General features: G+C 50.0%; 1 protein-coding gene across 1 annotated transcript; it reads right to left on the reverse strand.

The window, feature by feature from the left end:
• Positions 1-2,657: 2,657 nt before the first annotated feature.
• Positions 2,658-26,924, reverse strand: Slc15a4 (solute carrier family 15 member 4). Its single transcript, XM_028870209.2, has 8 exons — positions 26,349-26,924; positions 18,582-18,871; positions 14,524-14,692; positions 14,112-14,189; positions 13,675-13,843; positions 8,810-8,965; positions 7,521-7,679; positions 2,658-3,793 (listed from the first exon to the last, which is right to left on the reverse strand). The coding sequence occupies exons 1-8, from the start codon at positions 26,904-26,906 to the stop codon at positions 3,645-3,647; spliced, it is 1,728 nt and encodes a 575-aa protein (XP_028726042.1). The 5' UTR covers positions 26,907-26,924; the 3' UTR covers positions 2,658-3,644.

Consider the following 26,924-nt stretch of genomic DNA (forward strand, 5'->3'; position numbering starts at 1 on the left):
ACACCTGTACATCATCATCAGGTAGGAGGTATCTCTTTTTTAGCCCTATGAAAACGTCTGAGAGAAGTTCAGGTCTGAGTTCTAGAGGGGAAATTAGATGACCTAAGGGTTGCAGGTGGGTTTTAACATATATAGTGTCCATATGATCAGTGAGGGCAGAGCAAGAGACAAGGTCTGGAGAAACCCTCTGCATCACAGTCCTGGGGCATAAAAAGGGCAAATGTGGCTCCCCTGGACATTAGCCATTGGTGCTTGTAGCATGGGCTGTTGGCACAGAGCCTGCTGGTCACCTGTCTGAGAGCTGTCTTTCATCTTAAGTTGGTTTGGAGACTCAAGAAAGCAGACAAGGGATGTAGTCCTGAGCCCAGAGTGCCTCCCTCTTGGATCCTGACAGTGCAGTGACTTGGAGATCAGCACATCTCTGGTAGACTGCAGACCCAGCTTTGTAGCTAGAGTTTTCCTGCCTGGCCCACAGTCAGGACAAATCTGTCACCCGCCAGTCCCACAGCCGCTCAGACCCAACCAAGTAAACACAGAGACTTATATTGCTTCAAACTGTATGGCTGTGGCAGGCTTCTTGCTAACTGTTCTTATAGCTTAAATTAATCCATTTCCATAAATCTATACCTTGCCACGTGGCTTGTGGCTTACCGGCATCTTCACATGCTGCTTGTCATGGTGGTGGCTGGCAGTGACTCTTTCTGCCTTCCTGTTCTTTCTTTTCTCCTCTGTTAGTCCCGCCTATACTTCCTGCCTAGCCACTGGCCAATCAGTGTTTTGTTTATTGACCAATCAGAATAATTTGACATACAGACCATCCCACAGCACAGCTTGGCATCATCTGCCTTCTCCTTCACCTCTCTTGCTCTCCTTCTGTGTGCCTGCCATGTTCTTGTTCAGCAAACCCCCTTTGTCTAGCATTCCTTTAAAAGACCCTAGTTCCAAAGAACAAGGTGTTAGACCTTCACACTTGAAAATACCGATGCAGGTGTTTTGTTCTTCGTGAGACTCCACTTAAGAGGTCTGGAACTTCAACAGCACAGATGTGTCATCACAGGTAACATGAAGGGCGCATTTGGTGCACGAGCTGTAGTGTGAAGATTCAGGCACTTTTATTGCCTCGGATTGAGGAGGGAGTGATGTTCTGGAAGGGTCTTCAAATCCTGCAGGCAGTGTTTGTTTGCCAACCCCATCCTGAGGCTACAGCAAGCAGTGGACATGAAGCCATGAGATACTCCATAGCCCTGCGTGTGTGAAGTCTTCTGCCTAGTGAAAGTGGACACAGGACCATGGCCTGCTCAAGTATCACCAACTGCAGCCTTGAGGGACTGAGCACCTTGAAGGAAGCTGGTTTGATTAAAACCTCTCTGCTTCTGCCTCAGGCTGTGGGGGCTTATGTAGCTCCCCACCTGCATCCTTGAAAAGCTGTTCTGTCTCCAGGGAGATTAGCTGAGGTAATTTAGCCAAGACCTCAGGGCAGACACAGCTTTGAACAGCCCAAACAGCAGAGCCCAGTTTGTTATTCAACTGCTTGTTTATAACTGTAGATCAAAGTGACTGCCCACGGTCTGTTCAGATGCAGATGTCACGGTTTAGGACTGACTACCAACTGCACCTCCAGTCAGGTCCACCGCAAGCAGATCTGCAGGCACACAGGACTGAAGGGGAGTCTGGTACCCGCCTTACTCTTTCCCCACTGTGGCTAACATGCCAGATCACTCCCGAATTTGGAACTTGAGCAGCTTGTTAATTCCAACAGACATGGAGGACAAGATGAGTGAAGGCCCTGGCTCTGCTTAGCACCAAGCATCCTGTGGGTGCTATGGAGACAGTACAGTCTCAGAGACGCCCATCACTGGCTGCTGCTGCCTCTCTCCGGTTGGAGGTGCCACTCACCGAGTGTCTTGGCACCAGCCCCCTTATGGCCTCATTAAAATGATGGATGTTCTTACCACTCAGCAAGTAGCAGAGGTTAAAACAAACCCCAGGAGCTTCGAGACAGCTCACACAGGACCTTTTCATCACACCCAGGTCCTTGCCAAGCTGCCATTCGTCTCCCAGAGGCTGCTTCCTGGGTGGTCACAGGGCTGGGAAGGCCATAGGTACCTGTGTCCGAAGCACTTACAAAGGGGAGGCCGAGTTCCCTCTCTGTGACCTTCTTTCATGTGAATACAAAGATCCTGTGAAGAAAACCTCCTTTAAAAAGTTACGTGCTTTACTTGGGGTCGAGGGCTGCATACAGTGGTATGTGTGTAGAGGCCACTAGTGAACACTGGTTCTTCAGTTGTGTCTGCGGGTCTCAGACTTGATGGCAAGTGCCTTCAGCTGCTGAGCAAGTCACCAGCCCTAGAAAGCCTACGTTGTGACAGGTGAAGACGTCAGCACCCAGCTTCTCCTAAGATGTGTGCTGAGCTGTGCAGAACTACCTCCCCCTTTAAAGCAAGGACGAGGGGGACGGTGGATGTTCTCATCCCCAAAGCCTTCCCACCTGGTGTGTGAGAGACAGAAATGAACTTTGAACACTGACTCTAGGGCTCGGCCAAGGGAATCAAAGGCTGAGCTGGGCTGAGCTGGCAGCAGCTTCTGCCACGAAATGAAACCTGTAGGGGGTGCCAAACTGAAACAGAATACGGAGAAATCACCCAGGAGGCTCGAGGTCATGTTTGAGAAGCTTTTATAAAATTATACAAAACAGCAACACACAGAACAAACCCCAGGTATGTCAGTAACAATATAAAGGTGGTGACCTGTCCACCAGCCCCCGGGCTTTCCCACTCACCCGCCTCCAGCCTTACCCCACCACTCACCCCTGCCTCCAGCCTTACTCGACAGAGTCAGGTTCTAGGAGAAGATCTGCCTGATGTGACTCCAGTCTCCTGTCAGCTGCTGTCTGGTTTCAGCGAGGACACAGTGTCCTCAGGCGGCACTGATGCTTGTACTTAAAAAAGCCGATCAGTAGCTGAAGAACTAAGTCCCGCTGACCACAGCGTCACACATCTGAGATCTCAGCACTCAGGTGGCAGACATGAGGTGGCCCAAGTCTGAAGCCAGGCTAGTCTAATAAAGAAACTTCCCTTACCTCACCAACAAAACCTCCTCTCAGGTGAGTCTGCACTACTGACCCCAAGGCCTTGGCATCAGCAAGACTGTGACAAGAAAGAGACTATGAATGGAGCTGGTGCTGCTCCTAGGGACCATCATGTCACCGACCATACTTTCATCTCCAAAGAGAACCCCTACCCCTTGATGGAAGTGCTTGCTAATCTTCAAGGAGATGCTATGAGGAAGAAGTACCAGTGTCTGTAAGGAGTAAGGATGCCAGTGGCGGAACAGTGGCTGCCCAGGACTCTGAAAGAGGAAGCATGGCTGGCTCAGGACGAGCAGAGAGAGACCTTCAGTGAGAGAAGCCACGTTCTCAGCTCCACGCTTCTCCCCTGGCAGGCCCAGTGCACAGGAGATGGATCACAGTAAGGCACTCACCACACTCATCTGGGCAAAGGAAGGGAAGCCAGTCCAGACAACATGCAAGGTCAGAAGTTGTGACCCCAAGGCTCCCTCAATGGGCCTGCTGGCAGTGCCCTGGCGGTTAGCAGGCGCCGAGGCCTTACAGTCTGCAGAACCTGTGAGCAGGCTGGCTGGCTGCATCAGGGCCTTGTGCTGGCCGGCCCCGCATCTGCCCTGGCCCGCTGGCGGTCATACTTCACCGAGATGATGAGGAAGAGCAGCAGTGTAGCTCCCTGGATGGCAGCCAGCAGGAAGAAGTAGTAATGCAGGTGGCAACTGTTGATGTTCCCTAGGAGTGAGCAGATGCCTCCTGGTGAGTGCACTCCGTGGACAGGGCACCTTCTCATGAGCTCTGGGCCACCTGAGAGAGCACTCTGCACTAGGCACCTCCCTCCTAGGGTTCTTCCATTCCGGAGAAGGGAAGGAGGGGAGGCAGCTGTCCTGGCCCCAGCTCTGACACTGGGAAGATCCCCCACAGGGCTGAGGAAGGCTTGTAAGGCTGGTGTCAGCTCAGGCCTCTTAGAGAAGGTTCATGACAGTAACTTGTATTCTGTCTCCTCCAAACAGCCAATCCAAAGAGAGAAGCTTCCTGTGCTTCTGCTCCTGACTGTGTCTGTCCTGGCACTCACTTCTGCCCCTCTGAGGTGCTCTCCCATCCCTCCACTTAAAGCCACTGTCTGCAATCAGCAGAGAGACACTTTTGAGGATAGACTGAGCCCATACCTCATTTCTCTCACCAAACGCTTCAGGGTGCCGAGCACAGCATGGTTATGGGGCTGCAGGCTCCCACGTGACTGGCAGCATGAGTACATACCCTCCCATTAGAGCAAGACAGATGCCTTTCCAAGTCTTAGCCTCTTCCACCTCGCTCACACTACCCAGCAGCCCTGACTGCTGTAAGGGACACACTGTGGTCTCACTGTAAGCAGTGTCACTCTTTTACAGCACCCAATGTTGCTGTAAGGCAGAGGAGGAGGATGGTGCAGGTCAGGACCACAGAGCACGAGCTCAACAGCCAGGCTGGAAGGTACGAGCCTATGGTCTCCACTGTGACTACCTGTGAGGACTCAGGCTTGGGTGAGGCGGTGTCAGCCGCAATGCTGCCCACCTGGCACGACTGCTTCTGTAAACCACTGTTCTCAAGACCCACCGAGAAGATCAGCACCACCACTACCAAGCATGGAGCCAGGATCAAACCACATGATAGAGTGGCAGGATCACCACCTGGCTCCTGTCCCCATGAGCCACAGGTATCATTCATGTCACCTGGGGGCTGCAAGAAGCACAGTCATACTCTACGTAAGTTGTCCTACAGAAGGGAACTAGCACAGCTAACACTGTGGCTAGAAGTTGCTGCACTTTGACACTTCAAAAGCATGTTCTAGTGTTTATACAGAAGGCGAGACTTCCTCCTCCTGACGTCTTTTTATGTTGGGTTATTCTATACACCGTTTTACTACCTGAGCAGATGCTCATTAGCATCAAATATCTATCAAGCAACATGAGCAAGTACAACACACGTGCTCCCACAGGAAACCCAGATACGTGCAAGATACTGATCCAGAGGGAAGGACAAAGGCCCTAAGTATGCCCAGAGTGGAAGAGATCTGTTACCCTGAACCTCACAAACCAAAGATTGATTCAGTCAGTAAATGACAAACTGTGTGCTCCCTCATGGTAAGTGACACACTCACCCTCCAGAACCTGTCTCCTCTGCAACTACAAGGGATGGGCACTTGATGCAACTTGATGCAAAAATTACATGTACCAATGATGTAATTTTATGTGCAGTGTTGGAGCTGGAAGGACAAGAGGACAGTGTGGTTATGTCCACACTGTCAGCCCAAGAGCAGAAAGCACAGCAGAGCTTACCAGGCCCAGAAACTTTGGGAACGTGCAGAGAAATCAAACATGTACCCACCACCCAAGAAGCGGCTGTCCTGGGCTGTCGCAGACAGCAGAGCACGAGGGGCAAAAACAAAGTGTTTCATCAGACTCCTGGTTCCCAGAGAAAGAAATGAGGGTGAATTTTGTCTCTGGAAGGCCTGAGCAAACAATGCCCACCAAAGCTCCTTCATAAAGCCAACACTGGAGACAGCAACATCTATCAGGGCAGAATGGACAACCCAATCCTTGTGAGGGAATGGCACTCGGGGAACCAGGAGCCTCTCAGAACATGAGGTGCTCGAGGCTGATTCTTTGGGAACAGAATGTGTCCTGTGCAGGGTCAGGTGGTCAGCAGACAAGCCAGGGTTCTGAGCTGGCCAGCACCGGGCTGCAGGAGTCTCCTTCCCACTTTCAGTGGTGAGACAGTATCCTAGGGCTAGAGTAAGAGAGACAGTGCAACCGAAGCCTGGGGAGCCCTGAACCCTCCCAAGGACTCCCTAGCCACCAGGGACATGACATGAGCTTTGGTCACCTCCTCTTCGAGAATCCTAACATAGGACAGGGGAGGGTGAGGGAATGGCCCGGTGGCTGTGCATCTGGTGGGAGAAGGGTGTGCTGACCTGGAGCTATCACCCTCTTTTGCAGGATGCGCTCTTCTGGAGAGACCCACTCCATCGGATCTCTCCCCAGGTTAGACCAGGGCCTTTGCACAGCACTGGCCCCATTCCCTAGTAGAAAGTGAGAGGCTGCTGGGCACTGCTAAGCGCTTCCTTGAACACTACAATCAAAAGAACTCTCCAAGGCTTAGGTGTAGCCTATCAGAAATGAACAGTGGGGGACGGTAAGCCACTAAATTAGTAAGTAAAGTAGGGAGGAATGGACTGGGAGAGGGAATAACCAAAGCAGTCGACTACACACAGAGACTGTGTCTAAAGAACTAGAGCCTCAGCCAAGCGAGGTGGCTCCCCTCTAATCCAGAACTTGGGAGGCAGAGCATCATGACTTCAGGAGAGGAGGTGGTCAGAGTTGGTGCAGTGTCCCTTGAAGGTTGAGGGGGAGTCCGTGTGAGGCTGCACTTTCCTTCTGCCTGGCCCTATGGACACTGTCACCACTGTCTCCTCAGGAGGAAGGGCACTCCTGCACTTGAAGGCCACCCCGGGCTAGCTAGAGCTTGACACCCTGTCTAAAAGGATTGTGGACTGACAGGATGGCTCAGCAAGCCTGAGGGCCTGAGCTTGATCCCCAGATCCTATAGGGAAGGAGACAAACGACTCCTGCAAGTTGTCTTCCCTGTGCGCACCACGGCAGCCACCTGCCTGTAACGTGTGCGCATGTAATAATAAATGTTTTAAACTAAACAGTAACTAGAATCTTGGTCTCTGACAACCATTTGGGAAAGTCTGCACCATGCAAGCGGACTCCACAGCACCCAGAACCAATGAGCCAGGGCTGTTAACCTTGTGGGGGGATGAGAGCAAGGGGAAGCCCCGAACCAACTAGCTGATTTTACAACTGACCTCACATAGCTAGAGTCAGTTATAGGCATCCGGGGGAGGGGGTTTCAGCCTTCTAGGCAATACTCCCGGACTTCTAAGGAATCTAACTTAAGGCTCTGGAATCACACAATTTCTAGAGAAAAATTCCCAACTTTCCCAAAGTTATGCAATTAAAGTGAGTAAGTGCTACCAAGCAGGGCAAGTGCTCACAGTGTGGCCATTTGCACAGGAAAACACGTACTTGTTTAAAAGGCAAAGGATGCTGCATCTCCTGGGTCACCCACAGCACTGCAGAGCTGCCCAGAAAAGCATCCAGCAGCAGCAGACTGAGAACAGTGTTCACTGACAAAGCCCCTAACTGTCCTCCTAGCATCTGAAAACCAAAACAGCCACGAACCGAAACTGAAGATCAGGTTGACACAGGAGCTGCCATGCAGTCTCACTACCTCACCCAGCTCTCCAGATTGATTGTGCTGAGCTGGACACACCAGCTGCTGACAATGCAGTGCTACTCAATGCAGTCTTCAAGAACAGGCTTTGGGCTAATGGTCTCTTGGGACAGACTGGATTCCTCACACTTCCCACAGCAGCAGAAAGCACCTTGCTATCCCATCCCAGACATCAGAATCTTACCAAAGTCTGTATGGCTGCTCATCCACCCAATGGCCTTAAGAGAGACCAGGGCTAACAGTCCTGAGCCCACAAAGGACCCAATGCCAGAGAAGAAGAAGAAGAGTCCCATGATGGCGCTCTGCATGGACTTGGGAGCAGCTGAGTATGCAAACTCCAAACCTAGAGAAAAGGAGGCGACACTGAAAAGATCACCTTGGTCACCATGAGGAGGCACCCTGAGCCAGCTTCCCAGCAGCACACACAGACTCCACTGAGGTCTGAGTACTCCCAGGAGGACTGTCTCCTGGTTGGAGAAGTCAGGGTTAGGTGCCAGTGACTCATCCACATGACAGCTCTTAAAACACAGCAAGGAAGAGTAGTATTCTCACTTAAGATCTTCGGACGCTGTTACAGTATGGACACATGTTGTTTCATACCTGAAATCCTAGCATTCAACAGGCTGCAGCAGGAGGATTGCTGCAAGTTTGAAGCCAGTGGGGCTGCAGCGTTCAAGCCTTTCATTTAAGTCAAGAGTTTAGGGGCTGGAGATGGCTAAGAGCACTGGCTGCTCCTGCAGAAGACAGATGTTCTGTTCCCAGCACCCACATGGAGGCTCACAACCATCTGTGACCCCAGTTCCAGGGGATCTGATGCCTTTTTCTGGCCTCTATGGGCACTAGATGCATGTGGTGTACATACATACATGCAGGCAACACACTCATACACATAAAATGAATAAATCTTAAGTCAAGACTTGAATGTTTTTTGGGGGAGGGGGTCTCTCTCTATACTGACCCTGCTTCACAATCAACACATCAGAATAGGGTCAAGCACCTGTAAACAGATTCCCAGTGACCAGGCGGAGCAAAGTCACAGAATTCTGCCAGGGTTTGAGAGGTGAGGCACCAGCATGCTCCTCTCCTCCCTCCCTCCCGAGACTGAGCATTAGCAGCTCCTCTCTGCCTTGTCCCTGCAGTCTCACTAGTGAGTGACAGAGGTCCACGAGAACAAGCTCTTTAAGTCTGCACCAGCAGCACAGCTGTGCTCTCCATAGAGTTTGGGGGGGCATAGGTCCAGAGGAAGCCTCCCACAGCCACTTCCCCCTCCTTCCTATGGCACGCACAGGGCAGGTCATGGAAATATCTTAGTGAACACCTCTTTTGCACAAGAAAGGGCAGCCTCAGCCTGAGGACTATTTACTGACTCATGCCGTAACCCGACAATCCCACCCCACAAGTACCATAGCCCTGCTCAGGACATTGCAGGGTGATACAGACAGGCCCAGACACCACCAGCATTCACAGTCTCACCTGCTATACTTGCAAATATCTCACTGATGCCAATGAGCACATACTGTGGGATCTGCCACCAGATGGGCAGGTCAGCAGCATGGTACACCACACCACCAATGGTCTGGTTGATGGTCTTCTCCTTCACCAGGTCCAGCCTTTTACTCTCCAGGATTCCTGGAATGGAGAAGCAGGTTAGTGGAGCACTAATGTTGCCATTCAGCTAAGTCTGCAGTATACTACAGGCATTTCTCAACAATTCTGATGAGTGACCACAACAGCTTCCTAGGCAAGTCAGTCATGTCATCCACCTCTTCCTCACAGGGAATTTTACAGTTACTCACTGTTTAGTTTAACCCTCGAGTGTCTGGACTACTTGTTCTGTTCATCTTTTTAAACTGGGAAGATGCATGAGCATCTGCATGTAGTCAATGGTCACTGGGGTGGCAGAGCTACTTCCTACATTTCAGAGCCACTGGGAAGTTACCCATGATCCTGTAAGCAACCCAAGTCCCCAAAGACACCACCACAGGCACAGAAACAAAAAGAAAATGCTGAATTAACCAATGTGCAGTCCTTCAAATAAATAGGCCCAATTGTCTAGACGAACTCAAAAACTTGTCCAGGTCCAAGAACATCAAACAGACTATGGGCAGAACCAAATGAAGTACCGCACGTTAGGGGCCGGAGGTACCAAGAGAAGGACAGCACTGCAGGAAGATGGAAAGGGAGACCTGGAAACAACCACTGGGAACCTCAGTAACAAGTGGGTGCTACTAAGGACTGTGCCATGGTAGTCCCCGTCCCCAACACAGGACTAATGGTCTCCCTCAACTCTACAAAATGAACCATCACTAACAAAAGCACAAATATAAACCTCAGCACCAATGTGGAAAGCTGAAAAGCCCCAAGTGACTTTCAGATCAAATGGAAATCAAATGGGCCAGTGAGACATGTCCGTGGGCGAAGGCGCTGCCGCCAAGCCAGATGATCTGAGTTTGATCCCCACAGCCCACACGGTGGAAAGGGAGAACTCATTTAGGCAAGTTGACCACTGATCTCCACACATGTACTGTGGCCTGCACACCTCTACCCCCACATGCACACAAAATAAAAAATTTAAAGTAATAAAAAGTAAGAACAGGGCCGGGCGTTGGTGGCGCAAGCCTTTAATCCCAGCACTCGGGAGGCAGAGCAGGCGGATCTCTGTGAGTTCGAGGCCAGCCTAGGCTACCAAGTGAGCTCTAGGAAAGGCACAAAGCTACACAGAGAAACCCTGTCTCGAAAAACCAAAAAAAAAAAAAAAAAAAAAAAAAAAAAAAAAAGTAAGAACAAAACAAAAACCTACAGTAAACATAGTTAACAAAGTATAGCTGTAACAACAGTTAAATTCTCCGCATCATTGTTTTTTCACCATTAAACAAGAAGGAGGGGCTGGGAAGATGGCTCCGCAGTTAAGAGCACTTGCTGCTCCTGCAGGGCCTAGAGCTCTGTCTCCAGGACCCATGAGACAGAGCTCATAATCCTGGTCACTCCAGCTCTAGGGATCCGCTGCCCTCCTCTAGCCTCTGCAGGCACTGCATGCACATGGATGAACACACACACACACACACACACACACACACACACACACACACACTTAAAAATAAGGGGCTGGAGAGGTAGCTCAGTGATTAAAAGCATTTACTCATCCTGCAGAGGACCTAACATCGGTTCCCAGAGCCCACATCAGGAAGCTCACAATTACCTGTCACTCCAACTCTAGAGATCAACACTTCTGGCTCCATGGGTGGCTGCACTCATGTTTACGTACACATAAATGAAATCTTTCAAACAAGTCTTAAGACCATCAGTGGTGGCGCACACCTTTAATCCCAGCCCTCGGGGGAGGCAGACAGGTAGATCTCAGAGTTTTGAGGCCAGCCTGGTCTATAAAGAGAGTTCCAGGATGGCTAGGGTTACACAGAGAAACCCTGTCTCCAGAAACCAAACAAGCAAACAAAAAACTTAAGAAAACATCTAAACTAGAGAACTATCAAGAAGTTAGTATGAGTAGGGAGAAAAAACTGTCAAACTTAGCCACCAAAGAAAGGGAACCTGAGGTCACAATTACTTGCTGCCAACACGTGTACAATGAAGCTCAGTTTGGGACATGACCACTGCCACTAACTGTAAATAAATAGCAGCTACCCTGACAGTGGCTCTTTGGGCCACTCTAGCCAGAGCCAGGCACAGACGAACCCAGAAGACATTTCCAGTAATTTCACCCAAACTGTTCAGCAAAAGCAGCATAAGCACACACAGGGGGAGGGGCAGCATCATCAGAAGACAAGGAAGAACTACTGTATTTGAAATAATCCACCAGAACCCACAGGATTTTGAAAAATCCCATACAAGTCACCAAAATATGCAGGGCAGTTAGGGACAAACTTAGCACACACATACAAGACAAAAATGAAGAAAATGTAAGTAACTACAAGACACCATAAGTAAAAGAAAACAGAAAACAAAGACTTGGATCAGTTACACACTAGAAAAACTGAACCCACAGGAAGAGAGACGGTAGGGAGTTGGAGGGGGATCTCAAGCATCAGTAACGAGATACAGAATAGTGATGAACTGTATTTTAACCCTTCGGGGAAAGAGAGGAAGGAGGACAAAATACAGAGCTGGGTGTGACAGTCACACTTGTAGGCCCAGCATTCAAAGGTAAGTCAGGAGGATATCACTCCCAGCTAAGTCTGGACTACACAACAACTTGTCTCAAAAACACAAATATTTTAAAGGAGAAATGTCACCAATTCTAACCGGTCTTAATAAAAACCTGAAGCCAGATATCAGGGTGAAAGCCGAAAGATCAGAGAAGCAGAGCAAGCTACAGCACCACCTCTTACCTCACCACCTCCTCAGCCTGCCAGAGCCTCTGCAGGACAGCAAATTCCTGTCTCCTCTACCTCATATTCCTCTCTCTGCCCAGCCATATCAATCCTGTCTCAACCTTCCTAGTGCTGGGATTAAAGATGTGTGATCCCAAGTACTAGAATAAAGGTGTGCCGCCACTGCCTGGCTGTTTCTCTTTTAGACTGGATTAATCTCATGTAGTCCAGTGTGGCCTTGAACTCACAGAAGTCCAGATGGATCTCTGCCTCCTGAGTGCTAGGATTAAAGGTGTGTGTCACCACTGCCTGATATAGAGATGGCTAACTGTGGCTGGCTCTGTCCTCTGATCTTCAGGCAGGCTTTATTTCTTAGATTACAAGTATCACCACAGGGAAAAGTGAAACCTAATATAGGAGACTCTTTTCCCTTAAGCCGTCTTGGAAACAAGCCTATGGCCTACCCAATCTGCACCTGAGGGCCTTTACAGCCGTTGCCACTGACAGGCACGGTGTAAGTGGAGTTGTGTCCTGTGTGGGAAGTACAAGGTGAAGTCTTAGGTTTCTACTCAGCCTGTGGACACTCCGCAGTCCACCGCCCTAGAACTGGGGCAGCCTGTGTTCAACAGCAATAGCTGTCTCCACTGAGCTTGCTGGGCTGTGCCTCTCAACTCCAGACAGGATAGCTCCCTCCTATGATCTGGCCACATAGCAAGGCAGTTTCTTGAGAAGATAGCTGCACACTATGTGGTCTCAACAGACAGGTCAGCAGGCTGCCTGGATGCAGTGAGTGCTGGACTCTATGAAACACGTACTTTCCTAGCACTTGTAAAAGACCTTAGAAGGGACGGAGCCTGCAGGGGAAATCTCACTTTTGAGACTGGCCTGATACCTGTTTCCTGCACAGATCTACCCAGAGTCCACAGGACAGCCCCCATAGCTCTGAGGGCAACCATCTCAAGAGCCTCAGCCATGAATGAAACTGAAAGAAAAGAGGCTGTATAGAAACCCTTCAGAGCTCTATGAGAATATGCCCCTGCAAACAAGGAAGGAAACAACCCCACCCACCCACCCCTGGCACTTAGCTGGCACAACTGCAGGATGCAGAGCCCCCACCCAGGAAGAGAAGCTGAGAACAAAGCTAAGCCACAGGCAGATGAGGCAGATGGATAGATACTCCTTCCAGCCCAGGACTCTCGAAGACAGCCCTGTGTCCCCCAGTTCATGTGCTATGCATATATCCCTGTAGACTTATAAAGCAATGTGTCACTCCGACAAACCTCACTTTAATTATGTATTTGATCAACAGAAAATGCAGTAGTTCTCTCAAGGGCCCACACGTGGAAGATGGACTGATTTCTTTAAGCCCGTGAAGCACCGTATCAGCAGCCTGTTTCTGTGATGGCAGAGGCACTTTTTTCAACATCTGCTCCCTTCAGCAGAGCTCAGCACCACCTTCCTCAGACCACAACTGTGTGGAAACCTTTTTGTTTTCCTGCCGCTGTATTGTTCCCACAGCTCAACATCTGCAAATATTAATGAAGGCAGAACACTCACACTGAAAAGGCGACCAGACCCAGCTCCGCCGCAAACACAATCAATGATGGGAACGAGTGTCTTAGGTGACCCGTGCTGAAGTGTGGTGCAGGACCTGAGGAACTAGCTCCTCAGCTGCTGAGACCTCTGTTGGGAGCTTCCCAGGAGCCCTGAACAAAACCTTTTTCTCGATGCTGGGACACCTGCAGGCTCCAACACCTGTGAGATTCAGACGCTTCACAGAAGCTCTTCATGCCCACTGTCAGCCTGCAGCCCGGGGCAGCAGTGCAGGGCAAGTCTACTCAGCCCTATAAGATGAAGATTTGTTCTCAAATGACACATGTCCAGAGCACATCAGAAGATGAAGACTCACCAGCTGCTCAGTGTCTTCAGCACAATACACTAGCAGCTGCACAGTGCAGAAGTGAGGCTGGGAAAGGGGAAGAAGAGAGGCCTAGAGAGATGGTGGCTTACCCGCAGCAAAGGCAGAGCACATGACAAAGAACATCCCCACAGCAATCCTCTTCAGGGAGGACGGGAGCAGGCCGTGTCTCCTGAGCACTGGGTCCACTAGCTTGTCCTTCAGCGGGATGAGGAGGAGGATGAGGACCGCATCGAACATGGTGAGCCAGGCTGCAGGCAGCTGCACAGAGCATGGCATTAGCTGTCAGTACAGCAGCTCCCCAACCACCCACACATGACCTCCGGGATGCTTCAACTAGAGACAATGACTCGCAATGCGTCATTGTCCTGAATGGAGAGACGCTCAATCCAACAGTACTAGTGTTTAATGGCTCTGGTCAACCCCATCTCAGCAGGCTCTAACCAATCAGGAACTAGTTCTAGTGCCAGTGTCCCAGCTACCTGCTCCAACTGCAGAAAGGAAGTCATGTCCCCTCCAGGTCTCTTACCGTGTGATGGGTGGTGGTGATACTTGAGATTTCTGGAATCTTCAGATGAAGACTCTGTAAAACGTACGTGGTCTGCATCTGGACAAAGAAAGCAGATGGTGCAGGTAAGCCAGCAGAGCCTCTCCAAGCGCGTGCGTGTGCACACACCCTCCCTCCTCTAGCTGAAGAGGTGTGGCACCACCTCTCAGAATCAGACACGGCAATTACTGGGTCACCGTAGAGTCTCTTTGAGAAGAGCTGCCAGGCAACCAAGTAAGAAGCTGGAGGGTCCAGAAAACCAGACACACCCCACTCTCTGCTGCTTCTTGGGGAAGGTTTTCCAACACCAAGCAGCCAATCTGAGCCCGTGACTGGAAACTGTGGCGCCTGGTGGCTCACCCCAGCCCTGTACTGCAGCCCCTGCAGCACTCACTTGGAAGTACACTGTCCAGTAAGGAATCAGAGCCAAGAACACGGGCACGATCTTGACCAGGGCTTTCACGTCTTCCACTTTGTCCTCTGTGAACGGCCCTCCACGCGACATCTTACATGAATCAAACAGACTGTGTTTAGAAGATTGCTGAAAGACTCCAAGGCCTTCACTTTGGGAAACAAAATGAAGGAATTAGTTCACTTCTACCCCCAGAGACAATGCTTGGTAACTAATCACTTCTGGGGTGGGAGAGCGGCTCTCTGCACTGCCCTGCTTTACAGCGTTCTGTGACCAACTGCAGACTGCACACACAGCTCCTGTGGCTGACTACAGGGCCTGTGGACAGGGCAGCTGTGTCTACTGCACCCACAGGGAGGGCATCTCAACCTCAGGCAGCTCCACAGGGCTGCAATGTGGCCTGGACTTCTAGCCAGCTGACAGCAAGCCATGTTTCTGGTGACTAAACTGGTTTATCACATGAGCAGACACTCGAGGGACCAGAGTGCCCTGATGGCAGAGAAAGCAACATCTCCCTCTGGGATGAAAGGGCAGTATAAAGAAAAGAACCATGATAGGCGCTATACCCGGGTGATGGAGAACAGGGCACTCACTTTATCACAAGCTTGGTAGTCCTACAAGGCTCTTTCTGGCCCATTTCAAAGAGGAAGTTAGGACACAGATGAGACCAGAGTTGTGTCAAGATCCCAATGCCTCAGAGTTGGGGTCAGGACTGGAGTGAGGCCTTCTTGGTTTACAGGTAAATGCCTGGACACCCACACCTCATTCATAGCTGTGAGTTACATTCCAGAATACAATGAACGCCCTTGCCTCCCTGGCTGCAGTTTTTACAAAATGAGTGAGGCCCTCCAGACAGCAACAGGGTCTTTCTCAGCTACATAATACCAATATGGACTGTAGAAAACTGTGCACGGCCAACCAAAACCAACAGGGAACACTCAACCCCACTGAGAGCCCCCCAATCCCAGACACTAGAATAGCAGCTGTCTGCACTGGAGTTTATGATCCTAGGCCCTATTTCACGAAATTGCCACGTTTAGTTTTTTTTCTTCTTTTAGATGTGTGGCTTTGTATGTTTTGTCTTTGGAGACAGGGTCTCATTATGGAACTCTGGCCATCCTGGAACTTGCTATGGAGACCCAGCTGACCTCGAACTTAGAGATTTGCCAGTCCCTACTATAATTAAAAGCATGTGCCAACACACCCAGCTTGCCTGCATATATGTAAAATGTACTGTGCATAGGCCTGGTGCCCTCAGAGTCTTGAAGACGGCAATGGATCCCCAGGAACTGGAGTTGTGGAAGACTATGGGTGGTGGGAACCAAACTGAGGTCCTTGACAAAAGTCAGCAAGTGCTCTTAACTGCTGAGCTCTCTCTACAGTCCCTTATTTTACCCTACAAAGCTAATGTTCTTAAATCTGTGTGTTCCAAGTTGGGGAAGATCAATAAACTAAAAAACATAACTTAGTATTTTAGCCAAATTCTGATGAAATAAATACCTACTCTCTGCCCAGTACCACAGGGACTAAGTGCGAGGGACACTTGCTTCATATCTATAGAAGTGATTCTCCTGCCTCAACTCCTTCAAATTCCTATTTCTCTCCAGTCCCCATGTGCCTGATACAGGCACTACCTGTATTAGTGATGAGCACATCCCACTAATGATGGCTCTGAAACATATCAATGCCAAGAACCAAACACCCTTGGCACCAGGGCTCGCATAGGTCACTCAGAGCCCCTCAGTGTTGTGTATCATTAAAATACTTTAAAGCTGATGAACCAGTGTATGTCTAAAGCAGTGGTTCTCAACCTGTGGGTCACAAACCCCTTGCAGGTTGAAGAACCTTTTCACAGGAGTCTCATATCAGATATCCTGCATATCAGATATTTACATTACAATTCATAACAGTATAAAAATTAGTTTTTGAATGAAGTAGCAGTGAAAATAATTTTATGGCTGGGGGTCACCACAACATGAGGAACTGGTCTAAAGCTCCCAATCACAAAGTGAGGTGGCACATGTGTCACCCCAGCACTAGGGAGGCTGAGGAAGAGAACCACTTCTATAGACATGAAGCAAGTACAAAGCCAGCCTGGGCTACGTGAGACCCTGTTTCAGAAAAAAAGAAGCTCTTAGTCCACCTGCATGGTTAGTGCTCTATGCTGTGACATAAAGGGCCTGCTGCTCCTCCCAGAGGATGTGACTCAGTTTCCCTGCACCTGTGTGTGTGCTCTGAAAGGCTAGGTGCACAGTGTGTTACCCTTGAACTTGTCACGAACCACACAAAGGCACTAAAAAAGCCCCTGAGCCAGCTCTTGTATCATGTGATGACATCATGGTGTGAACTCAGCCTATCAGGTCTAAAATCAGCACCACATCTCCCTCCAAACACATCAACCTAGACCACACACAGGGACAGGGCAAGTCAGACCCATGGGAAACAGGTGTGTGGCACTTCCTGGGCTCTTCACTCCCACTGCAGGCACCCTGGCAGCACAGTGAAGGGCCCCATCAGGACTAGGCTGCTGAGAGCCTTGCACACCTCACTGTATTGAGGCCTTACAACAATCCTAAGAGCTGACCAGCTCCCCTGGGCAAACTTTCAAGTCAGGCACTGGAATGCCTCTGAACCACCAGGGCCCACAGCAAGTTCACACCACTTAGCTGACTTCCAACCCTTTCTGCTTAGTTTGCCCCAAAGACTTCCAAAGCTGAAGCTCAGAGGAAGCCAGGCTGCTCAGTCTCACCCTTCCTGTGCCATGTGTGCACCGAAACCCCAAAGGTCCTGGAGTGATGCTGGACCCTGGCTGAAAGGTTCTCATCAGGACTATCTGCAGAAGGCTGTCTGTCCCGTGTCCATGGCCATCAATCTAGATTAGAAACAGCTAAAGTCTGCAACACGGCTTCTGTCTGGGTAAAGGAAGGCCCTAGCGAACACCAGGGTCTACTGGAGCTGGGTGACCTCCTCTAGCTTTGCAAGTTCCTCAGTGCTAGTCCCCCTCTGGGCAGGGTCTGAAAGCTGCCAGAGCAACAGCAGGTTCACAAGGGAGGTTGGGACAGTCAGATTTCACACAAGGGACTCAAGTGCCATCAGCAGAACCACAGGAGTCACTTGGTGTGGCTTCAGGTCTGCCACACAGAGGCTTCCAGTACAATAACAGACACAGACAAGCACAGGAGGGGTGTGTGTACATTAGCCTGCAGAACACTTTCACAACCATCCCACAGGAAACCCTAAGGGCAAGGAGTCCGTCTCTGCTCAGTAATTCCTGGAAACCCTTAGGCTCGGCCAATCACTGGGAGGGAGCTGACCACCAAGGTCCAGGAGCTTCCCTGAACCTTGGTTCTCTCTCTGCCTTGACTGCTCTGGTGGCTACAGTACTGTAGTCTGTCTTATTTCCCAACCACAGTCAAGGAACCAGTTTATACAGCAGCCTGCAGAAAACAGAACCATCTAAGTCCTCTTTAAACTGAGGACTTCATTCATCTGCACAGAGCAGAACCATGGTTCATCAGAAGCAGCAGCAGAAGGGAGGAGATCTCAGAACATAGCTGTTTCTAAAAGTCCCAGGCTTGGAGCATTCAGTACTGAGGCTGTGCAAGGCCCATTCATGTAAGGGTAAATGGGTCCCCAAGTGCTCCTCAAGCTATGCTTGTGTGCTCCTCCATCATAGCTGCCATGGCCCTGGATGAGGAACACTACGCTGACCAAAGTGAGAGAAGCAGCTTCCCTTAGAGATAAGGACTAATAACATACACCGCCTAAGTTCTCATTAACACTTCTGTGTCGAAAGCACATGATGTGTCGGTCTCCATGGTACCCTCTCAGATCCCTACTTTCAAAATCTGCCACTCAGCTTCAAGGCATCCTTACCCATGTTGGCAGTGAGGAAGTTGGGCATGGAGTACTGAACTCAAGGTTCTGCTAGCTGAATGGCAGGATTTACACAACTGGCTTGGAGACCAAACACACAAGCTGTACACCCCAAACTTTATATGGTATTTTATCTACAGGCAGCAAAAAGTCATGTCACTCACCCACTTCTCCGCTGCCCACCTCTGTGGGAGCAACAGCTGTAGGTCAAAATCCTGAACATGTCAGTGAAGGCGCTGCCATCAGGAGGCTTGGTGATGAAGACACTCTGGCCACAAAGGAAGACCAGGAAAGCGATGGCCACGCAGACAGTGGGAATCAGGTAACCCGTGAGAAAGCTTACATTCTGCTGAATATAGGCAATGCCTCCTAACGACAGGATCGCTCCCAAATTAATGCTCCAGTAAAACCAATTGAAAAATCTCCTAGTGGCTTCTGGACCACGATCTTTGACCTAGGGAAGAGAAATGCAGAAGAACATGTAATCCTCTACACTTTTCATTTACTCTCTAAACACAAGCTTTAGTGTTTTTAATAATAAAACTTAAATGACCACCCAACCACACACAGCACCTATAAGCCCTGCCATCACACCAAGCACCTGATCATCTGCATGTCAAGAGCAGATACGAAGTGCTCAAATCCCTGATCTCGGCAGACAGTAGAACACAATCCAAATGCTGTTTACATAGTCAGCCAGTCTCCTTACAAAAGCCATCTTGTACTCAATCACTTCAGAAGCTCGCAGCCTCTCCAAATGCCACCAAGTCCTAGTGTTCAAAGTAAGCTGACCACCTACCTTGAAGCCAGCAGGAATGATCCTTTAAACAGGTTCCAGAACCTACAGCCCAGCCAGACCTGCAGAATCATCATCTTGGAAGATCAGGAGCCTGCTTGCTACATTTCCATTCAATTTCCAGGTGACCACTAAGCACTATTATATGGAGCTCCAGGCCTCACTGAACTTAACACAAGTACTATGAGGGCCTGCCAAGTAGCTCTGGCCCCATGCACAGCAAGGCTCAGAGGCAAGGCACCACTCCTACTGCATGAGGCCCAAGCATCAGAGTCTTTGGTAAGCCTGCAACTAAACTATAAGCATAGTAAACAGCTACAACCACAAGCTAACTTTAGATTAGAAAGATTATCCAGTGGTGCACACCTGTAATCCCAGTGTTTGCGAGACAGAAGCAGGGGAATCGTGAGCTGGAGGCTGGCCTGAGTTACACAAAAGATCTCAACACATTCAAGATCAGCCCCAACCAACTCTCCCCTTCAAATGCAACACCTCCAGGCAAGCCTTCTGCAGATCCCACCTGGCTGGTAGCTGGGCAAAGGCAGGCCCAGTCTGGCTTCTTCCACCTGTGTTTTTTACATCTACATAAACACTCTAAGGACGGGCCCAGTCCCAGTCAGCATCATTCTGGATAGTTTAATTTCACAAACTGTCTTGAGCAAACCCACAGCCAAAGACTGACTTGAGCACATACAGACATACTTCACCAGTCTCATCCTTAATGGATGGAAAGGGTTAAAAACTGGCTCCACAGCACATCTTCTGGTCCACAGAGCAATCTCCTCTGCCTAGTACCAAGCTTTAAACAGGGGCAAAGCTGCCAAGTATACCATGCAGTAAGGCTTCTGCTTGGCACTCATGTTCCCAACAGAGTATTTAAGATGAAGGTGAGTGAGGGTGCAAACTATAGTCAAAACTGAGCATCCCTTGACAGTTATTAAACTCCAAATGATAGTTACCGCGTTGGCAAGTCCTATGTTTGAATTTAGTCAGATAGTTACAATCATGTCAAACTGAAAAATCCAAGCTATTGGTTTGATCTTTCCTTTTCTCAGGGCTAGGGACTGAACACAGGTCCTTGCACATATTAGATAAATCCTTTACCACTAAGCACCATCTCCAGCCCCCAAGTTAACCAACCAACCATAGGCATTTTGTTGTCCTACACACGTTAGTTCTGAACAAGGGTCCCACTCTAAAGGCAGGTATCACTGCAACAGTTCACATTCAATTTCCTACATCGGAGGCACAATGCCTTTAAATGCTACCCAACAGTGGTCATCAATGTCCATGACACAGTGGAGGTGGGCCAGAAGAAAGAAAAAGCATGAGCAGAGAAATAGAGAAAATACACACATACATACTTTTTATTTTGTTTTTCGAGACAGGGTTTCTCTGTGTAGCCCTGGCTGTCCTCAAACTCTGGCCTCTGTGCTCCCTGCTCCCACCCAATGCTAGGATAAAAGGTGTGCCACCACCGCCTGGCTCTTTATTGTTCATATATATATTACACTTTGTGTGTGTAAACACCACATATACATGTCATTGTCTTGACAACCCTAAAAGGGAAGAGGTCAGTTAAACAAAAAAGAAAAGCAAAAGCACCTCTTTGGAAATGTTGCCCAGCCTGGCCTCAAACTCCTGGGCTTTTGTGATCCCCCTGCTTCAACCTCTACAATAGCTGGAACTACAGACACGCACCACAATGCCCAGCACGAGACAGGAAACATTAGATACTAACTGAAATATCCCAAGCCCTTCCCTTATACATCATAGGACCAACACATCTTCCCACATTCATAGAAACAGCTCATCCTCCAAAACAGTAAGGAAATACTTGTTCAATTGGCCTGGCAGAACCCTAACCTTTGGAGGCCTTATGTCCTTTGTAAACTTGGTGACCAACTGACTTCACTGTTCAAGGTTTCTAGCCACAGCTGCCTCCAAATTGGAGGCCTACTTCCAGGGCCTCAGAAGCCACACGCCATCCATCAGCACACAAACGGAACTGCTGCTGACTGAGCTGTCACATGCCCCTCTCTGTCCTTGGCCAAAGGCCACAGCTTCCCCATATACCAGTCGCATGACATCACCACATGCCCTGCCAAGGCTGAGCCAGCTTCCCATATCCTCCTCACCCCCATGAAAACACTGTAGCCAAATGGAGAGGAGAGGCCAGCAGGCCAGAAGGGAGTACAGGTTTAAACCAGGGAATGTTATTAGACACAGGATCATAACCTCTCCTCACTGGGACAAACACTATCCTGGGTGTCCTAGCTCATGCTTCAGCATAATCCCAGCATTCAGAATCTCCGCTGGAGCAGAGAATGCCTACAGTCAATTTGAGTCTGACTCAAAACTGAAGCAAACCACAAAGGCAGTACTGTCTGCTTTATCTGCGTGGTAGCTTCTTCCTCTTTCAGCTATTTATATTTTTTTTCCGAATATTTTTTAGTTTAGGGTCTGAAGTAACCCAGGCCGGGCTCCAACTCCCTATGTAGCTGAGGCTGGCTTTGAACTCCTGATCCTCCTTCCCTGCCTTCCAAGTACTAGAATCATAGACAACAAGCACCTAGCTCACTGTTTCAAATATCACCAACCAAGAATGTTCTTGACCTTTGGCGATTGGTACACACTGGGAAAGGCAAAGGGCAGGAGAAATCTGCTTTAAAATGAACCACCTTTGAGAGTGACTTACAGATCTGCACTCACTTTGAAGTGACCTGGCACTCCTGCTCACAGCCACAGCCTGGCCCATCTCCCACATGGCAATGCTAGCCAGAGAAGCAGAAGCACCTTAAAGACAGCGGCACACTCCTCTAACCAGGCAAGACCAGCGAAAGAACTGACCCGGGCAGAAAACATTGGCACACACCCTTCTGGCCATCTGGCTTCTCCTGCAAAGCAGCTGACAGGTTAGGAACAAGGGAGGCCTTGAAATTTCCCTCAAAGCACAGTCGTGAGGCAGCAGAGAGCAAGTGCCTCCCTAAGGACCCAGCTACCTGCTAAGATGCGCGCGCGCGCGCACACACACACACACACACACACACACACACACACACACACACACACACATCATTGGCAGAATCTCCTAAAAACAAAACCACTTTTCTATGTAACAAAGGCACAACCACACCTAAGACCATCACCCCCACCATCTAATGTGCAGGCCATAGTCCAAGTGCCCTAAGCACCCAAAACAAGGGCTTTAAGAAAGGCAAGGGGGTGGGGTACATACACCTGAAATCCCAGCAGTCAGGAGGCAGAAGCCGGAGGATCATCATGAGTTTGATGCCAGCCTGGGCTATACATGGAACTCCAAGCCAGCCTGGTTACAGAGCAAGAAGGGAGATTAAAAACCAAACCAAAACAAAAATCAATGGAAGCCCAGCAAGATGGCACACACTCCTCACAGCAGCGTTCTGAGGCTAATACAGGTTGGAAAGCCCATCTGGGCTACTTAGTTTGAAGACAGCATGGGATACACAGAAAAATCCCAGGTCAAAGAAATAAAATGGCCAAGTATGGTGGGAGATGGACACAATTTGGGCAGAGGCAAGAATATCAGGAGTTCAAGGTCATCTTCAACTGGTGAATTACAGGCCAGCCTGAGCTACACTGAGACCCTGTCTCAAAAATTTAACAAAATAAAACAAAAACCCACAAACAGAAAACAAAACCAAACCACCAGAGAGCCAATCACTGACCACACCCAAAGTGGCTGTCCAGTTTCTCTAGGTCCTGGCATCCAGAAGGGTCTCTTCCCCAGATGGTGTTAAGTATGGAGATCAAACTGGAGACAATTCCAAGTACTTGGTGGAAAAGTGCCTATTCTTAGCTACAGTGAAGTGTGCACCCTGGGAGCCACTCACAGTGACCCTCGCAGGGGCCATTCCACAGGTCTGTTAGCAAGTGCTCATCAATGGTCTAGTGTCTACTGGAGAACACTGACTCGAAGAAACCCTGCATCCAATCTGCTCCCTCAGCACTAGCTGGGCCCTGAAAGACAGACAGACAGTCATGCCATGCATACCACAACCAAAGCTTCTCAAACTGTGTGCATGTGCATGTGAGAGAGAGAGAGAGAGAGAACTTGGCAACAGTAACAGGTTTCTGAATGCACAAGAACCAAATATTAATTCAGAATCAAATGGACCCGCGATGTTCCTGGCAGTGCTTGCCCATGTTGCATCCTGTGATGGCCTTCCGCCTTGACTCTGCACACATCACTCCTTGCACAGACACGCCTTATGACTACCACAAACTGCCTGGCACTCCCTGGCTAGATTTGAGGCTACTCCACACTATAGGCTGCACTGTTTCCACTGCACAGAGAACATTTTTCTGCTTTCACAAAAGCACATTGGCTTAATTTCAAATAGGCAAGACTTTGAATATTTCACTACCAGCCACCACACCTCAGCTTTCAAGGATGGAGCTATGGCTTTGGACTGTATCAAGTTGTATAAACACCCAACTCATTACTACTCAAAATGGATTTCATCCTTTTTTTTTTTTTTTTTTTTTTTGGTTTTTCGAGACATGGTTTTTCTCCGTTTAATTTTGGTGCTTGTCCTGGATCTTGCTCTGTAGACCAGGCTGGCCTCTGAACTCAGAGATCCACCTGGCTCTGCCTCCTGAGTGCTGAGATTAAAGGTGTGCACCACTGCCACCCAGCTGGATTTCATCTTTAATACACGGTAAGTTACACATGCAGCAAAGAACTGTTTTAAAACAAGTTTATGACTTGGTTGATATGAGTTAATGTTTGATCTGGATATCTATTTTTTCTCTCAGAGTCACACTAAGTTCTCAGGTGAAAAGGGGCTACGTGTGCAAAGTCTAAGAAGCCCTGTGTACACCATGAAGCTCAAGCCATCCCAGCATGGGGATGCATAGTCAGAGGGACGCCTTGTGTGCTACGGCCCAGTTGGTTGCTTACTTTGCTGTGGCTGTGACAAACACCACAATCAAGGCACCTTACAGAAGGAAGGGTTTATTTGGGGCTTACAGTTCCAGAGGGAGAAGAGTTCATCACGGCAGCAGACATGCTGGTCAGAGCAGCAGCTCCTGATCTCAAACAAAGTCCACCCCCCAGTAACATACTTCCTCCAGCAAGGTCACACCCAATCCTCCCCAGTCATCAACTAGGGACCATGCATCTAACTATATGAGACTTATGAGGGCCATTTCAGGCAAACCACCACACCTAGGCTTAAAGGACAGAGCTAATGTGCTTTTGCACCAGTGGAACAGAGGCCAAGGCCATGAGTCTGGGCTTGGAACTGCCCCTGTGTGATGTGCCTTTCAGAACTCTAAAGGAGCAACCACTTCTTTTGTTTATATTTTACTTTTATGACCCACAGTTTTGCTCTGTTGCCCATAATAGCCTAGGATTATACAGTCTGAGCTGGCCTTAAGCCTGTGGCAATCCTCCTGCCTCAAAATCTTGAGTACTGCGATTACTACTTCCGATACAGTTGAGATGTGTCCTCAATGAATTGGCCAACCTAAAACCCATGTTAAAAAAAAAAAAAAAGGCTTCTGAGCTAGGCCTAGTCCTATATTCATGGTGCTACTCTCTGGGCAAATCATTTCACCTTGGTGACTTAAATTCCAGGCATTCAAGGATCAGTTTAGTGCCAAGACCTGGGGCTCGCCTTCCCTACAGCTCACAAATATCCCTCTGCCCCTCCCTACTGCACTCCACCCACATCTGAGTCCATCCCTTTACTCCAGGCCGTCTCCACTCTAGACCACACCTGTCCCATCAGACCAGCTGCAGCCTGAGCTGTGCTCCCACCCACCTGCCACACAACCCACTCTATGGCAGCCACTTGCAATCTTTCTGCAACGGGACAACCAATGTGTGTTAGGTTTTAGGAGACCTCTAGCCTCTGTGACTACTCAGTTCTCCAAGTCTAGGGGAAGCAGGAGGGAATGAGTAAGCAGGAAGAAGCAGGAACTTAAAAAGCTTTATCCAGAGCCTGCACTCAAACCCCACATAATTTCCACTGCTTACAGAAATACTTGATTTGCATTTGACCGCTAGATCCATTCTTAGCCTGTGAGAGCCCTAAAAAAGGGAAGTTGAGCAGATGTGGTACCCAGGCACTAGCAGATCACTTCTGCTCTCCAAAAGCTCTGGCTCCTCCTCCATCTCTTGGTCTTGGTGGTCTGAGCAGCAGCATATTGGACTTTCCAAAACTTATTTAAAACAGTGAAGAGGGAAACTAAGTGCTTGCCCATACATTTGTAAAAGAGAAACCAGGGCAGTAACAGGACTTTGTACATGCCCATCCTCCAAATCTCTAACAACTTCAACCTTTTTTCTTGAAAACCGCCCTGGCTATCACACCATGAATAACCACCTCACTGGGTGAAGCCCTTCCTACCACCCGGATCACATCTGCTTTTGCAGCTTCCTTCTGTCTACTCAAGGGCTTTCTCACTAAAAGCAAGTTCCCCCAGAGCAAAGAGTTAATGTGATTCCCTCCACTCCCTCAGTCCCCTACCAAATGCAAGGGCAAATGTGAATAGTTTCCCACAGGAGAGTGGGAGGCTCGCTATCAGTCGTGAACCTCGTGTGAGATGTGGACTGGGTACTCATGGGCTTGCTTCTCACCTGGAGAAGAAGCCCTGCTCTCCCTTCTATCCATTCAGGAGGTTCTTGGACAAATGGGTTTCCTCCCCACCCTACAAGGAAGTCCCCCCTCCAGGACAGGTCTCCTTCCTCCCCACCGCAATGAGGGATCAGAGGCAGGTGACCTCCGAACTACGAGAGAGATTCCCCTGCCAGGAAGGCTCCATTCCATAGCCTTCATCTTTCTCTAGATGTGAGGTGATGGGAGGTGCAGGTGAACCAGTTGGGGAGCTGGGTGGGCAGCTCCCTGCTTTCCTATCGGTCGTGCAGTCAAGTAGGGGTGTAGGTTTAGGTATGTGGGGTGGCTCCTTCTTTCCATCCGTGGAGAACCCTGGGGCACGCGCAAGTACGCTGGGGGCTTGAACGGTCCCCGTGTCCTCAGCGTAGCTCACTTAGTGAAAAAAAATCAGGGACAGGTCCAGGTAGGCGTGGTGCACAGCAGGCGCAAAAAAAAAAGCAAAACAGGAAAGACAGGGGGCGGGTCCGGCTCACCTGGTCCGCGCCGAAGGGCGTGATGTTGGCCTTGACCGTGGCCACCCCGAGTCCCACGAGCACCAGCCCCGCGAAGGTGGCGGGAGCGCAGCGGCGCGCGGCGACATCGGGACACACCGCCGTCCCGTTGGGGAAGGGCGCCGAGCAATTGCGGACGAGCTCGGGGCGCGGGTCCCCGCAGAGCGCGGCGCGCGAGCGGGGCGCGGCCAGCAGCGGGAAGGCCAGCATGCCCAGCAAGTAGAGGGCCAGGCTGAGGAGGATGGCGCGCGCCCGGCCGAGCCGCGCGTCGGCGAGCCAGCCCCCGAACGGCGAGCCCAGGTAGGTGAGGCCCATGAAGAGCAGCAGCGCCTGGCTGGCCTGGGCGCCCTCCCAGTTGAACGGCGCGCCGTTCAGGAACAGCACCAAGTTGGCCGTGACGCCGTAAAAGGCGGCGCGCTCCAGCAGCTCGGCCAACAGCACCGCCCCGCACGCCGCGCGCCGCCCCGCAAACGCCCCGGCCGCCGCCGCCGCCGCCGCCACCCGCCGCGAACCGAGCAGCGGCGCCCGCTCGCCCTCCATGGCTCGCTCCCTGAAGGC

The sequence above is a fragment of the Peromyscus leucopus genome, chromosome 23, assembly GCF_004664715.2.
Source record: "Peromyscus leucopus breed LL Stock chromosome 23, UCI_PerLeu_2.1, whole genome shotgun sequence".
NCBI lineage: Eukaryota > Metazoa > Chordata > Mammalia > Rodentia > Cricetidae > Peromyscus > Peromyscus leucopus.

What these genes read in the sequence shown, in the direction of transcription:
- Slc15a4 (XM_028870209.2), bottom strand. Translation starts at nt 26,906, where the DNA reads ATGGAGGGCGAGCGGGCGCCGCTGCTCGGTTCGCGGCGGGTGGCGGCG. An exon ending in CGCCCTTCGGCGCGGACCAG is followed by an intron (nt 18,872 to 26,348) that starts GTGAGCCGGACC and finishes TCTCTTCCCTAG; the next exon opens with GTCAAAGATCGTGGTCCAGA. An exon ending in TCACCACCACCCATCACACG is followed by an intron (nt 13,844 to 14,111) that starts GTAAGAGACCTG and finishes TGCTCTGTGCAG; the next exon opens with CTGCCTGCAGCCTGGCTCAC.